General features: G+C 36.7%; 4 protein-coding genes across 6 annotated transcripts in view; 2 read left to right on the plus strand and 2 right to left on the minus strand.

The window, feature by feature from the left end:
- Positions 1-1464, minus strand: part of Apc2 (Adenomatous polyposis coli 2) — a 93235-nt gene extending 91771 nt beyond the window's left edge. For all 3 annotated transcript variants that reach the window (XM_067760671.1, XM_067760669.1, XM_067760670.1), the window contains exon 1: positions 1204-1464. The gene's annotated coding sequence lies outside the window, so the exon portion shown is untranslated. The remainder of the gene's footprint in view (positions 1-1203) is intronic.
- A 2781-nt stretch (positions 1465-4245) lies between these two features.
- Positions 4246-5637, plus strand: TBC1d7 (TBC1 domain family member 7). Its single transcript, XM_067770046.1, has 3 exons — positions 4246-4948; positions 5012-5240; positions 5308-5637. The coding sequence occupies exons 1-3, from the start codon at positions 4395-4397 to the stop codon at positions 5392-5394; spliced, it is 870 nt and encodes a 289-aa protein (XP_067626147.1). The 5' UTR covers positions 4246-4394; the 3' UTR covers positions 5395-5637.
- Positions 5381-6239, minus strand: mRpS24 (mitochondrial ribosomal protein S24). Its single transcript, XM_067770058.1, has 3 exons — positions 6090-6239; positions 5825-6032; positions 5381-5761 (listed from the first exon to the last, which is right to left on the minus strand). The coding sequence occupies exons 1-3, from the start codon at positions 6105-6107 to the stop codon at positions 5472-5474; spliced, it is 516 nt and encodes a 171-aa protein (XP_067626159.1). The 5' UTR covers positions 6108-6239; the 3' UTR covers positions 5381-5471.
- A 1639-nt stretch (positions 6240-7878) lies between these two features.
- The window catches only part of LOC137237258 (protein RUFY3), a 104942-nt gene continuing 100423 nt past the window's right edge, over positions 7879-12397 (plus strand). Inside the window, exon 1 of the mRNA XM_067760676.1 lies at positions 7879-8339. Coding sequence (XP_067616777.1) covers positions 8063-8339 — 277 coding nt within the window. The 5' untranslated portion in view covers positions 7879-8062. The remainder of the gene's footprint in view (positions 8340-12397) is intronic.

Here is a 12397-nt window from a genome sequence, read left to right on the forward strand (position 1 = left end):
CAAGCATCCTCATAATATTTGTTCCTCTGAGTATATGTTCGTTCCTTCAGGCTTGGGTGAGCCGAAAAACTTTAGTCTCCCCGCTATGGCATCGCATCGCAGACAGATAGTGGGGCTAGTACCTACCTTTATGGTGTTTTGTTACCGGAACGTACCGCATCTGTATCCTGCAAAAGACCATCAACATCGATAAATCTCCCCAAAACCTTCGGGGAGTCTTGTTGTTGTTGTTGTAGTGATAAAGTTTTTCACCGAAAACCCCCGGTACGCTCCGGTAACACAGCACCATTAAGTTGCTAGCCCGACCATCTCGGGAACGATTTATATGGCCACATTAAACCTTCAGGCCATCGCTCCCTCCCCACTCCCAAGTTCCATGAGGAGCCCTTGACGCCCTGCAATACCTTTACGTGCCGAAACGCTGTAGTTTAAAAAAATTACTCTTTCTTAGAAAAGGCCTATTATTCCTGTGTTCATCCTATGTCATGTTAGTACCTTTTAAAGTGTTAGATCCTAGGGGCCTTGTAGAACTTGCTTATTGATTAAGTTCATTTCGGGATTGACATTGGGACAGGTGCTAATAGGATATTCGATTTCCGATTTAGTTAGGAAAGCTCTTTGAAAGTTACGGTACTGAACGTTCTAGGTAGTTAATTTCATTTAACAAGCAGTCATATGTATGTATGACTTAAGATCTACGTATCTTCAATTAAATGAATGCTTATTATTCAATTAATGATATGTCAACTGTTGTACTGAAGTTGTAGCTATATATGTGAATATTTATAAATGAAATATGCCATAAAATTGGGGACACCACGTTAAAATTTTAAATATATACAAAGAAATATGCTTATGTACCCTCAGAATCCCTCTTTTGTTAAGCCATTTATACATAAAATCATACCCAATCTAAAGTCTTGCTAGCGGGGAAGTCAACGCGAAAGGGTGGGAGAAACGTTATATCAAGCATGCATTGATTCTTCACTTATGCTTATGTACTTTTGTTAAAATGTTCCTCCGAATCTATGCTTCGTATACACATTCTCCGGTTAAGTTCACGAAACTCATGGGAAAGTAATCCCATTTTGCGTTTAACCACATTTTTTTTTTTTTAACTTTTTTCACTTTGCTTATCAGCAGGTCTAATTAAAACAATTTTTAAAATACTTATCAATACACTTAAATTTTTCTTTCGCTTACATTATTCTTTGCGTAAAAAATTCTGGGAGTTGTCTTCCTTTTTTTTGACTCTATCAGCACCTGCGCACACACAACCACATGCCCAGTGGAGTCGTTTTAATGTTGGCTCACTTTAATCATTCAGGTGCTTACTAATGTTTATATCAAATAGTGATAACTTCTTTGTTAATATTTATTTTACATTATTACACATTCTAATTAAAATTGCACAAAATACGCCAAAAAACAAACATTCACTTTGCAAGACGAAAATCTATGGAAAAAAATGTATAATAAACTGAAGAAGAAGCACACAATTGTGCTACCAGCCTTGGAAGTTGTTTCAAAAGCTGCCATATTAAATAATGGAGAGAGATAAACACATAAAGCACAAAATACACTTGCAGTTTTTCTTTTAAGGTGTAATTAATGGTGACTTATAACCGTAAAACCGTAACCAGACAAAACAGCTGATCGAATCTACCTTATGGAAATCAATGTAACCGATTAATGGTGCCATACCATAACGCTAACGCCATAACCATACATAGGCAACCAATTGGTTTTTGGTTTTTCGCCATATCCATAACCTAAAAATATATGAGTTGGTGAATTTAATAACTTTGTGTAGATTTTATTCATTGTTTTGTATACGTTTTGACTAAGAGACTTATTTTTTGTGGAACATGCTTGTAATTTTTTGCGTTTTCTTCATTTTTATGAAATTTTCACGATTTTTAGGTTAAGGCACCATTAATCGATCACAATGGAGATGGTTATGGATATGGGTATGGTTACGACTATGCCGTTCGGGCTAAGGAAGTTTAATTTGGCTTTTAGTTTTTTTTCTGGAAAAAATTTTACCCTCATGTTGCCTTCTTAATTTTTAACTTTTTGTTGCTAATTATCGGCAATTTCTCTTTTGGGTAACGTTTTACAAGACAGGACACCGCCTAATTTTTATGAAAAATTATAAAATCTGATATCATTTATTCCATTTGGCTTTTAAGCCTTTCTGTCGAAAGATATTTACAAAAAACCAGAAAATGACCCCGAGGGGATCCTAAATATGGGGCCTGAACCATAGTCTTTTTTTTGTCACATGACACCTTTCTGCGTTGGCGGCCCTTGGCCCCTATTTAAAAAAATAACCCTGAGTGGGTCCAACACCGGTTTGGGGATCAAAATTATATTCGCGCAGAACACCTTTCTGCATTAAAAGCTGTTTTTTTTTTTTTTTATACATCAATAGACGATTACGCTTAAGCGTCAAACTTTAAATACACCTCTCAAATTGCTGCGCATAAAATTCGTACTACTAAATTTCAATACGCATTATACTCAGATGTAACTGAAATATGTGTCTATGTTTCCCTCTACACTTATTCTATGTATCACCTCTTAAGATGTTGCGGGCCCACTATTCATCGCAACTGATTCAGCTATATGTTATACATTATGGCCACCAGAGGTTTGTGTCTCCGATTTTAGGTACACCCTGTTCTGTAGCTAGTTATTTAACCACTGCCGCTAGATGGGTCTCTTAAGCATTATCTAAGCGAGGATAAGCGTTTTTTTAAGCCCAAACGTAACGTATACGTATTGTAAAATTTGTATACGCTTGTAAAAAGAACCTGCTAATGTGTGTGTGGGTGTGTGTACAACAAATCTGACAATATACAACAAACACATCAAAATTTGAACCGATTTTAGCTTGACGGATTCTAAAAACGTAGATCGAAACAAGTCTTTTGATACCACATTTGATAATGTTTGATAAAGATTATGTGGTGCACCGTCTTGTAAAACGTTACTCACTTTTGGTATTGCGCATTCAATTAACACATGGCAACTTTGGTAAAACTTTACTTTAGCTCACAACTGTAAAAACTCGTTCAGAGGTCGGATAGCTGTCAAAAGACGCGTTTTGGTCCCAGGGCCATTAATCCGTAACCAGAAATTCAAAATTTTATTTCTGTCAAAACATTTTTTAAAAAAACCGAAAAATGGCCCCGAACAATCCAATATCGGGGGTGGGATCCATAGTATTTTTGCGCAGAACACCTTTGTGCATTGGCGGTCTTCGGCCACGCTTATAAAAAATGGTAATTCTATACGACAGCGTGACACTGCAAATACGCGTCCAAAAATATTGAAAGAGGTGTCAAAAGACGCGTATTAATCTCGACAACAATAATCCGAAACCGGAAAATAAAAACTTTATCTCTGTCTTGGGATATTTGCAGTTGAAGTTGGCGCTTTTCATGTGGTTGTTGTAATTGTACCCACAAACAAAATTGTGAACGCAGGACATCATCGTGGCGGTAGCCACGGTTGTACCACACACCCGGACTTGGCATGGCGTAGCCCAGGGTTATTTTTTATAAGCGCGAAGGCCGCCAACGCAGAAAGGTGTTCTGCGCAAAAATACTATGGATTTCACCCCCGGTTTCGGAGGGACCCGCGGGTCTTTTTTTGGTTTTTCGTTAATATCTTTTGAACGAGTTAAAATTTTTACTTTCCGGTTTGGGATTATTAATACTGATGTCAAGGCGCGTCGTCTGAAACCTCTCTCGACGCGTATTAGCAGTGTCATGCTGTCGTATAGAATTACCTAAAAAATTACCCTGGACCCACCCGGTTTGGAGTAAACGCTTTTACTCAGTTTTTCTTGTGGGTACGCCAAAATCATCAAAATTACAACAACCATATTCATTTTTTTTTTTTTCAAATATCTCCGGAAGGAAAAATTTCCGCCTTCGAAATCGTGATCCTGGGTTCATAACGCGTCTTTTGACGCCTCTCCAGATATTTTTGGACGAGTTTTAGCAGTTGTGAGCTAAAGTAAAGATTTACCGCAACTTTATTCAAGCAACTATCTGACATTCCGTTCAAATATTTTAATAAATTTGTTTGCGTAGCAGAAATTTTATGTGTTTCAAATCCGATTCCGGTAACAATTAGTTGCCATTGCATACCTGAATAATTTTTGCATCACCCAGTACGTAAAAGTTATCAAACTGAATCGATGGGCACATCTTTTCAAATAATCGACTATTTAATAAAATCTCTAATACGTACTGACAACAAATTTGATAAATTGCTTAACACTTTTTACATATCTAATTAGGAAATCATTTAAAAAAGGACAAAACTTCGTGTTACCATATAACGCTGCCACTAACGACTGCTGCAGCTTGAGATTAGCCGTAATGGATGAAAGAAATTTTCGATCTAGTTACTATGAAAAAGTTGGTTGTTACTCTGTTGAAGAAAAGAAATCATTGAACAAACTGCTCCAAGACAATATACGCAATCACTCCAAATTGAAACAGTTTTGTCTTAGTTATACTGTACCCACTGCACAGAGAGGTCTCTTATGGAGTATTATATTAGGTGTATTGCCTTTGCACAAGAACTCCATGGATTACATTTTGGAACAACGAACTGCCGTTTATGAGGATTTGCTGCGGGCTGTCACTATGATGCAATATATTGATCAAACTTCACCCAAAAGTAAAGTACTACAGACAATGTGGCTTTTGGAAAATGGACGTCTGCTACATCCATTAATAGGACCACCTGAAGATGATAACAGTTTTATGGAAATAGTTAAAGTACTGCTGCAGATATTTGACAACGATGTGGAAACATATTGGATAGCAAAAGAATTTTTTGGACTGACCAAAGGCATAGAAAAAGAGTGTGCAAAATTAAAAGAACTAACCGAGACATTGTTGAAGCGTGAGGACATTGAATTCTATAGGTGTGTTGCGTCTTTACTTTCCGTAATTTCTAATCTCTTTTGTTCTTATTATATTTTCTACAGTCATCTGGAAAAACTTGGTGTTTTTAATATTGGAGAAGTTTTAGAAAAGTGGTACGTTACATGCTTTGCTGGGGTTGTTACAGACACAGCGTTAGTTAAAGTGTGGGATAAAATTTGCGGAGGCTCAAAGAAAATAGTTGTTTTTATATTCCTTGAGTTAGTAAAAACATTGAGAACGCATATACTTAATTGCAATTCAATAAATAGTCTAAAGACGTTGATCGAAAAGGTTTGCTCATTATCGACTGCTGACATCCAAATTAATTATTTAATTTTAACATCTTTTATATATGTAGGTAAAGGATCAAGATGCTACCATTGTAAACAAGGCCATAAAAACCTGGCAGAGTAACAAGAACCACAACGAGATTACAGTACACTGATAAAGACTGGAACTACGTTTAATCAAGTTACTTCCATTGCCTTTCAACAGCTAATCTTATTAGTACATAGTAACAAATTAAATATACTTAAATATGACATCTTTTTTATCTGCAACGGTTTGTAACTCCAAAGTAACGGGACATTGCAGCCAATATGATAAAAGCTCTTCAGTGTAACCAATAAGAAAATACATCTTACGTGGGCTTATTGCTTGACGTATTATCGCTGCTATTCTAATCATATTATGTTGCCTTTTAATAATTACTTCAGAAACAATAAGCGAATGCCATGTGCCAACCATGAACTTTCGTAAGAATAGGTCCTCTATGGCTGTCTCAGAGGGGCGTAGTCCATCCAATATTGAAGCTAAACACAGTAAGGTGAAATATTGATGATATAGAAATTTTAATACTCATATTTTATACATACAAGTATTCCATGAATTCCAAGATTTACGATGAGCAATATAATGTGGTGGATTGGCCATTTCGTACGTGAGAGGTCGATTACGCTTTGTAGTTACACGATAGCGTCCGGCTTGAACGCGATTATGTACAGGGCTTGTATGAATAGCTGCGCTTGTTATTGCAATGGGTGCCGCGCTAAAATTGGTAGCAGCCAACAGCTGCTGCCCAGACTGTAATATAAACTGCATTAACTTAAATAAACTTTAATTAATAAAAAATTAAATAACCTTTTTTAATATGCCCATTGTTAAATTTACGTATTAACCCAAAAATTGTTCGAACAGCTGTTTAACAATGCCGTAACAAGCTGTCAAAATAACGAAATAAAAGCGAAAAGCACAAATCACTTACACAAGATTGCGCTGAATGCGCATGTAAACAACAGATGAGCTGTTTTTTATGGGCCATTTTTAACGTAATTTTCCTTCAGCTCTTGTTTTTTTGTCTCTTTCTTTCTTTTGGTTGTGAATTGTGAGCAAAAAGTAATGAAGGATACGACGAAAAAGAACTACGATAAATAGCGCTGTGAAAATACTATCGAAACATATGTTTTATAGCTCTGTCACATAAGCAGATTTTCATATAGTTGAGTTTAACACAAGCTTATGCCAGAGAGGATAAATATATATTTATCCTCTTTGCTTATGCCAAAAACAATTTTGCTTCCGAACGAGAGTTGTTACCGCACCCGATAACACCCTACCGGAAAGCAGGCATTATTTTAATTATTTATTTATATTTTCTGAATATGATTTTGAAAAAAAATCTGTTTTTATGTTTTTATACAAACAATTTGGTGAATTAATCGCTTAATTATTTCGCAAAATATCAAAAAGCTTTTTATCACGCCTTTTTATCTTTTTGATATTGGAGTTTTTGCCTCATTTTGGCGCAATTGCACGAGAAGATTAACAGTAATTTTGTCTCCTTTTGTAGTAATATTTAAATCCATTGGCGCCACTTTGGCGCAATCCTCTCACTCAAACACTTTTTTCTTTATGAATTAAATAATGTGATGTGTTTTGTATTGATTTTTGATTGATTTCAACCACCAAAGCAGAAAAAATTAAAAAATAAATAATATCATGGAGTCGAAGCGGTAGTCGAACTCAGAATTGCGCGCAGCACAAGGCACTTAACCATAATTTCTATGATTTCGATAAATAAGACGAATGCGTTAGGAAGGATGAGGGAAAAATAAAATTTTATGCAGATAAGAAAGACGGTAACATAAATTGTCTGCAGATGAGGAAGACGACAATACGGAAATTCGATATTCGAAAGTTAGTTAAGGATGGGAATTTGTGAAGTAATATCAAGCAAATATCTTGTTCCCTTTTTCTGATGGCCTGGTAAAATTTTCTGTTTTGGGAAAAATGGGCACTATTGGATAAAAAATGCCTTCTCAAACATTTTGGCGTTTTTCTGTCTGCAAACCGCGCACGCTTGGTACAAAAATTTTGTCTCAAGTTGCAAATATTTAGGTTTTTTCATTATTGAAATCTGTTTAGATGATTTACATAGTAAATCTAAATTAAAAAAAATGTGTCATTAAAAGTAATTTCTTATTAAGTTGCATTTGGGTTGCTCTTTGCAGAAATAAGAAAATATCTGCAACTTAAAAAAACTCAAATTCTGCCAAGAGCTCAGCTCTACCAACATGGCGCGGAGCGAATATATCATAAAAATGGGAAGTAAAATGTCAGAAATTGGGAGAAAAGAAATCAGCGATACCACGAAAAAAACATAACTTTTGACATCTCGTCGGTTTTCAGTGAGCATCTCGCTGCTTTTTCCAACTTGACGTCTCTTATATATTTATCCTCTTTGGTTCGACATCAAAGCGTACAGATTTCGCCTGCAGCGTCTAATTCGTGTCTATGACGAGTAGCCACGTGTGCGCCTGGCCTATGTCTTATAAGATAATAAGACTCGATTTATTTGATAGATCGAATCGATTTAATTTCGCTATCTCTATCAACAGCTTCAACGCCACTGTAGTGATAACTCAGCTGTCAAAAAATGCACAAAACAAATGTGGTTTTGATTTGCGATTTCGTCTAACTTTTGTCTGTGCATTTAATTAATTTTTAATCTGAATTTTTAGTTATTGTTAATATTTTGTGTGTGTTCACTGGAAACCATTTGATTGTGCATAAAAGTGTGTTGTATGTTTTGATATCCTTTGTAGTGTACGAAAATGAGTAATATCCGCAATTTACTCATACGTAATTCTGAAAGCGATGAAGTCGTCAGCAATGCATCCAGTAACATATTGTCCGGTTCTCCTTCGTTATCCTCCCTTAATCGCTTGCGTAATACATTTCGACGTTCAGAAAGTTTTACCTCACAAATCGGTGCTATGGTATCGAATGCTGCTGGAGTCGTAACTGGGGCAAATAATGTACAAACTGGTATAGTGTCTGAAGCGTCATCAGCTTCATCACAAACTAATACGCCCAAAAAATGGAAGTCTGGTAAGTTAAACATTTTATGTTCTATAATATATATCCATGCATGGAGGGCTACAATCAGCTACAATGTCCTAAAATCTGCACCAGTTGAAATATTGGCGCCAACAACAGGTGAACTACCATAAGCAAGGAAGAACATACAAATTAAGCTCAGTACGTATTGAAGAACCCTGACAAATACTTTCAAATAAAAATATATTCTATCCTATATGAGGCCCAAAAGACCAATAGGTCGAAGTGCGTATATTCACAACAATCTATCTATCTATGATATATGATCGTTAAGGAGCTGTCTTAATTACAAAACAAATACTTAGCCAAGTGTTTTTATTACAGCTCCACAGATTTCTCCAAGAAACTATCTCACTTGTTTATTTATATCATTTAATTGTTCTTAACGACTGCACCTAAATAATGATATGCACGGAAAATTGATTAATTTAGTAGTTCATAAGATGCTATTAGTGTTGTTTACGAATGCTCATTATATTATGTATGTATGCACAGTACTAGCTGACTTCAGAACACCAAAGTGCATTTTTCTGCTCCCCACAGGGATAACCGAAGCAACCATATGGGGCGACAAGATGCCCCAGGCGTCAGACCTTTATGCCAGGAATTGCCCGGCGAATCCAATACTCAAAAAACAGTACCCAAAACTTGCGGAAGAGAAACGCATACTCCCCAGGGAAACGCGAGTCACTCTGGCTCAACTTCGTTCTGGATACTGTAACAGGTTAAACTCTTACATATCCAGAATCCACTCCGACATACCAAATGTATGCCCCGCTTGCAATATGTTCCCACATGACACCAACCATATCTTTAATTGTAATGTGGAACCAACGCCTCTAATACCCCTTTCATTATGGTCCACCCCTGTTGAAACAGCAAGTTTCCTTGAACTCCCGTTAGAGGATATTGATGACAATTTGTGATCGGTCGCAACTATTAGGTGGGGCGAAGCATTGCTACAACAACAACAACAAGATACCCCAGCGGGTGAGGAAGCTTACGACATACCCGCGACAGGTATACCTGGGGTTTGACTCCCTCACACTCCCTTGGGAAATGCGAGTCACTCTAGCTCAACTTCGATCTGGATACTGTAACAGGTTAAACTCTTACCTATCCAGAATCAACCCCGTTATAAAAAACATATGTCCTGCTTGTAACGTGTCCCCACATGACACCAACCATTTCTTTAACTGTATTGTGGAACCAACGCCTCTAACACCCCTCTCATTATGCTCCACCCCTGTTGAAACAGCATGTCATTGGACTCCCGTTAGAGGATATTGATGACAATTTGTGATCGGTCGCACCTATTGGACGGAGTGAAGCACTGCTACAACAACAACAACATCGGGTATACCTGTCACCAGTGACGACTAAAGTACCCAAATAATTCAAAGGATTGTGTAGAGAAACCCCTTCAAAGTGATCTCAACGCAATTTATAGCTCCCCGAACTCAATTTTCAACCTCACCTACCCGTGGCGGATCCTTAAGCTGCCGTAGCTCTGAAAGGGTTGACAGCGCAAATAATAGCTTCTACAACCCAATTGTTAACCTCAGCTACCCGTAGCGAATCTTGTTTCTTAACAGCCGAGGCTCTGGCGACCGCAAGTCGCTCATGGTACTAGAGGGTGGTGCTTGTTACTGTAATGTACCGGATCTATATCCAGAAAAGGACAATCGACATCGATAACACTCCTTAAAATCCTCGGGGAGTGTCTATCGCTAAAACAACAACAACAACTAAATCTTGCACAAACCAACAAACCACGATTAACGATGCTAAGGCTATGCGGACGACAGTTTTATCATTGCAAGAGGAAAGTTTGAAAACACTCAGTGTCATATTGTCCTGAGAATACTACATTTAAAGAAGGAATGATGCGCTGCGGTGACACTGAGTATTACCTCTAGCAAGTTAGTTCCTGTAATGTAGCGTTGCAAAAAAACGACACACTCTGACACTTTACCTGAAGCCCAAAACTATACCATGGGAAACAGTATGGCCAACAGGTCACCTGGGTAGCATGTAGCCAACAACAACTGATCAACATTTGTGTCAAACAAACAGCCTATGACAATTTGCTGAAGTGCCAAATAAAAAGCTCGTTTCCTAAATCATCACAATGAAGGGTATTTAAAACGAACGAATTTGCAGTGAACCCTTACTCGCGGTTCGTTTAGGTGAGAAGGACCACTTTCTCTCAGTTCTGTCTCCGGTCTTGCTACCTCTGAGCCTTAAGAGTGCTTTTCCATCAGCCCACGGATCAGCCTTCGAAGCTCCGGTTGGTACAACGCCGCCATCCATCGCGAGTAATTAAAAAAACCAAATGTGAATCGTTTGTCCATGTTTGCCCAGGAAAAATTTTCGTTTCTCCACCTTTTGTTAAAATTTTATAAGAAAAATATTTTGTTTTCGAAAAAACCCAAAATTTGTTTTCGCTTTATTGTGCCAAATCGTATGTCTGTAGTTTGCCCATCGTTTTTCCATATATTTGTCCACGAAAAATTTCTGATTGTCCACCTTTTGTCAAAAAGTGATAAAATTATTTTTTTTTTTCGAAAAAACCTAAAAAATTGCTGCTCATTGAATTATTTGTAAATGCAATTGCGGCATTTAGTCTTTTTTATGTGGAAATATGTACATATATGTATGACAAACATTTGCTAAAATAACGGGTTATAAAATTCGGCTTGCTCTTCTAACTCTCGAAGATTCATTTTTTTGTACTAACTCTACATGTGTTAAAACAAGTAAGGAAGGCTAACTTCGGACAGATCCGAACATTATATGCCAGCTCTGATCTACATATTACATAGGGTAAGGATAATTAAAAAGAGAACTGTCATAGACATTAATTAATTTGCCACTTATGGCATTAAAAGTATTATGGAAAAAATGAAAAATGCGTACAATTTTTGTTTGATTAAGAAAAAGTTTTGTTTATTAACCTTTTGGTTACAATCTGTAAACTAATAATAATAAAAAATATTAAAAATGTGGCTTATATAAGGCAATTTTCCATCAATAACCTACTACTGTCCACCTGTTTTATTTATTATTATACATACTACTTTTGTATTTTAATTTTTTTTATTATTTCAAAGAATAATTTAAAAAAAAGTTGGTGCCTTCATATGCAAGTAATCAAAACAAGTAAGAAAGGCTAAGTTCGGGTGTAACCGAACATTTGATACTCAGCTGAGAGCTATGGACACAAAATAAGGGAAAAACACCATGTAGGAAAGTGAACCTAGGATAACCCTGGAATGTGTTTGTATGACATGGGTATCAAATTGAAGGTATTAAAGAGTATTTTAAGAGGGAGTGGGCCATAGTTCTATAGGTGGACGCCATTTAGGGATATCGCCATAAAGGTGGACCAGGGCTGACTCTAAAATTTATTTGTACGATATGGGTATCAAACTATCAAACGAAAGGTGATAATGAGTATTTTAAAAGGGAGTGGGCCTTAGTTCTATAGGTGGACGCGTTTTCGAGATATCGATGTAAAGGTGGACCAGGGGTGACTCTATAATGTGTTTGTACGATATGGGTATCAAATTAAAGGTATTAATGAGGGTTTTAAAAGGAAGTGGTGGTAGTTGTATATGTGAAGGCGTTTTCGAGATATCGATCAAAATTTGGGCCAGGGTGACCCAGAATATCATCTGTCGCGTTCCGCTAATTTATTTATATATGTAATACTACGAACAGTATTCCTGCCAAGATTCCAAGGGCTTTTCATTTCGCCCTGCAGAACTTTTTCATTTTCTTCTACTTAATATGGTAGGTGTCACACCCTCTTTACAAATTTTTTTCTAAAGTTATAATTTGCGTCAATAAACCAATCCAATTACCATGTTTCATCCATTTTTTCGTATTTGGTATAGAATTATGGCATTTTTTAATTTTTCGTAATTTTCGATATCGAAAAAGTGGGCGTGGTCATAGTCGGATTTCGGCCATTTTTTATACCAATACAAAGTGATTTCAGATAAGTACGTGAACTGAGTTTAGTAAAGATAATTCGATTTTTGCTC

The sequence above is a fragment of the Eurosta solidaginis genome, chromosome 1 (genome assembly GCF_040869045.1).
Source record: "Eurosta solidaginis isolate ZX-2024a chromosome 1, ASM4086904v1, whole genome shotgun sequence".
Taxonomy (NCBI): Eukaryota; Metazoa; Arthropoda; class Insecta; order Diptera; family Tephritidae; genus Eurosta; species Eurosta solidaginis.

Excerpts from the sequence above, each read along its gene's own strand:
- TBC1d7 (XM_067770046.1), top strand. The coding sequence starts at position 4,395 with ATGGATGAAAGAAATTTTCGATCTAGTTACTATGAAAAAGTTGGTTGT. Across the intron at positions 4,949-5,011 it reads GAGGACATTGAATTCTATAG|TCATCTGGAAAAACTTGGTG; the intron begins GTGTGTTGCGTC and ends TATTTTCTACAG. Across the intron at positions 5,241-5,307 it reads TAAAGACGTTGATCGAAAAG|GTAAAGGATCAAGATGCTAC; the intron begins GTTTGCTCATTA and ends TTATATATGTAG.
- mRpS24 (XM_067770058.1), bottom strand. Across the intron at positions 5,762-5,824 it reads TTGGAATTCATGGAATACTT|CTTCAATATTGGATGGACTA; the intron begins GTATGTATAAAA and ends TACTGTGTTTAG.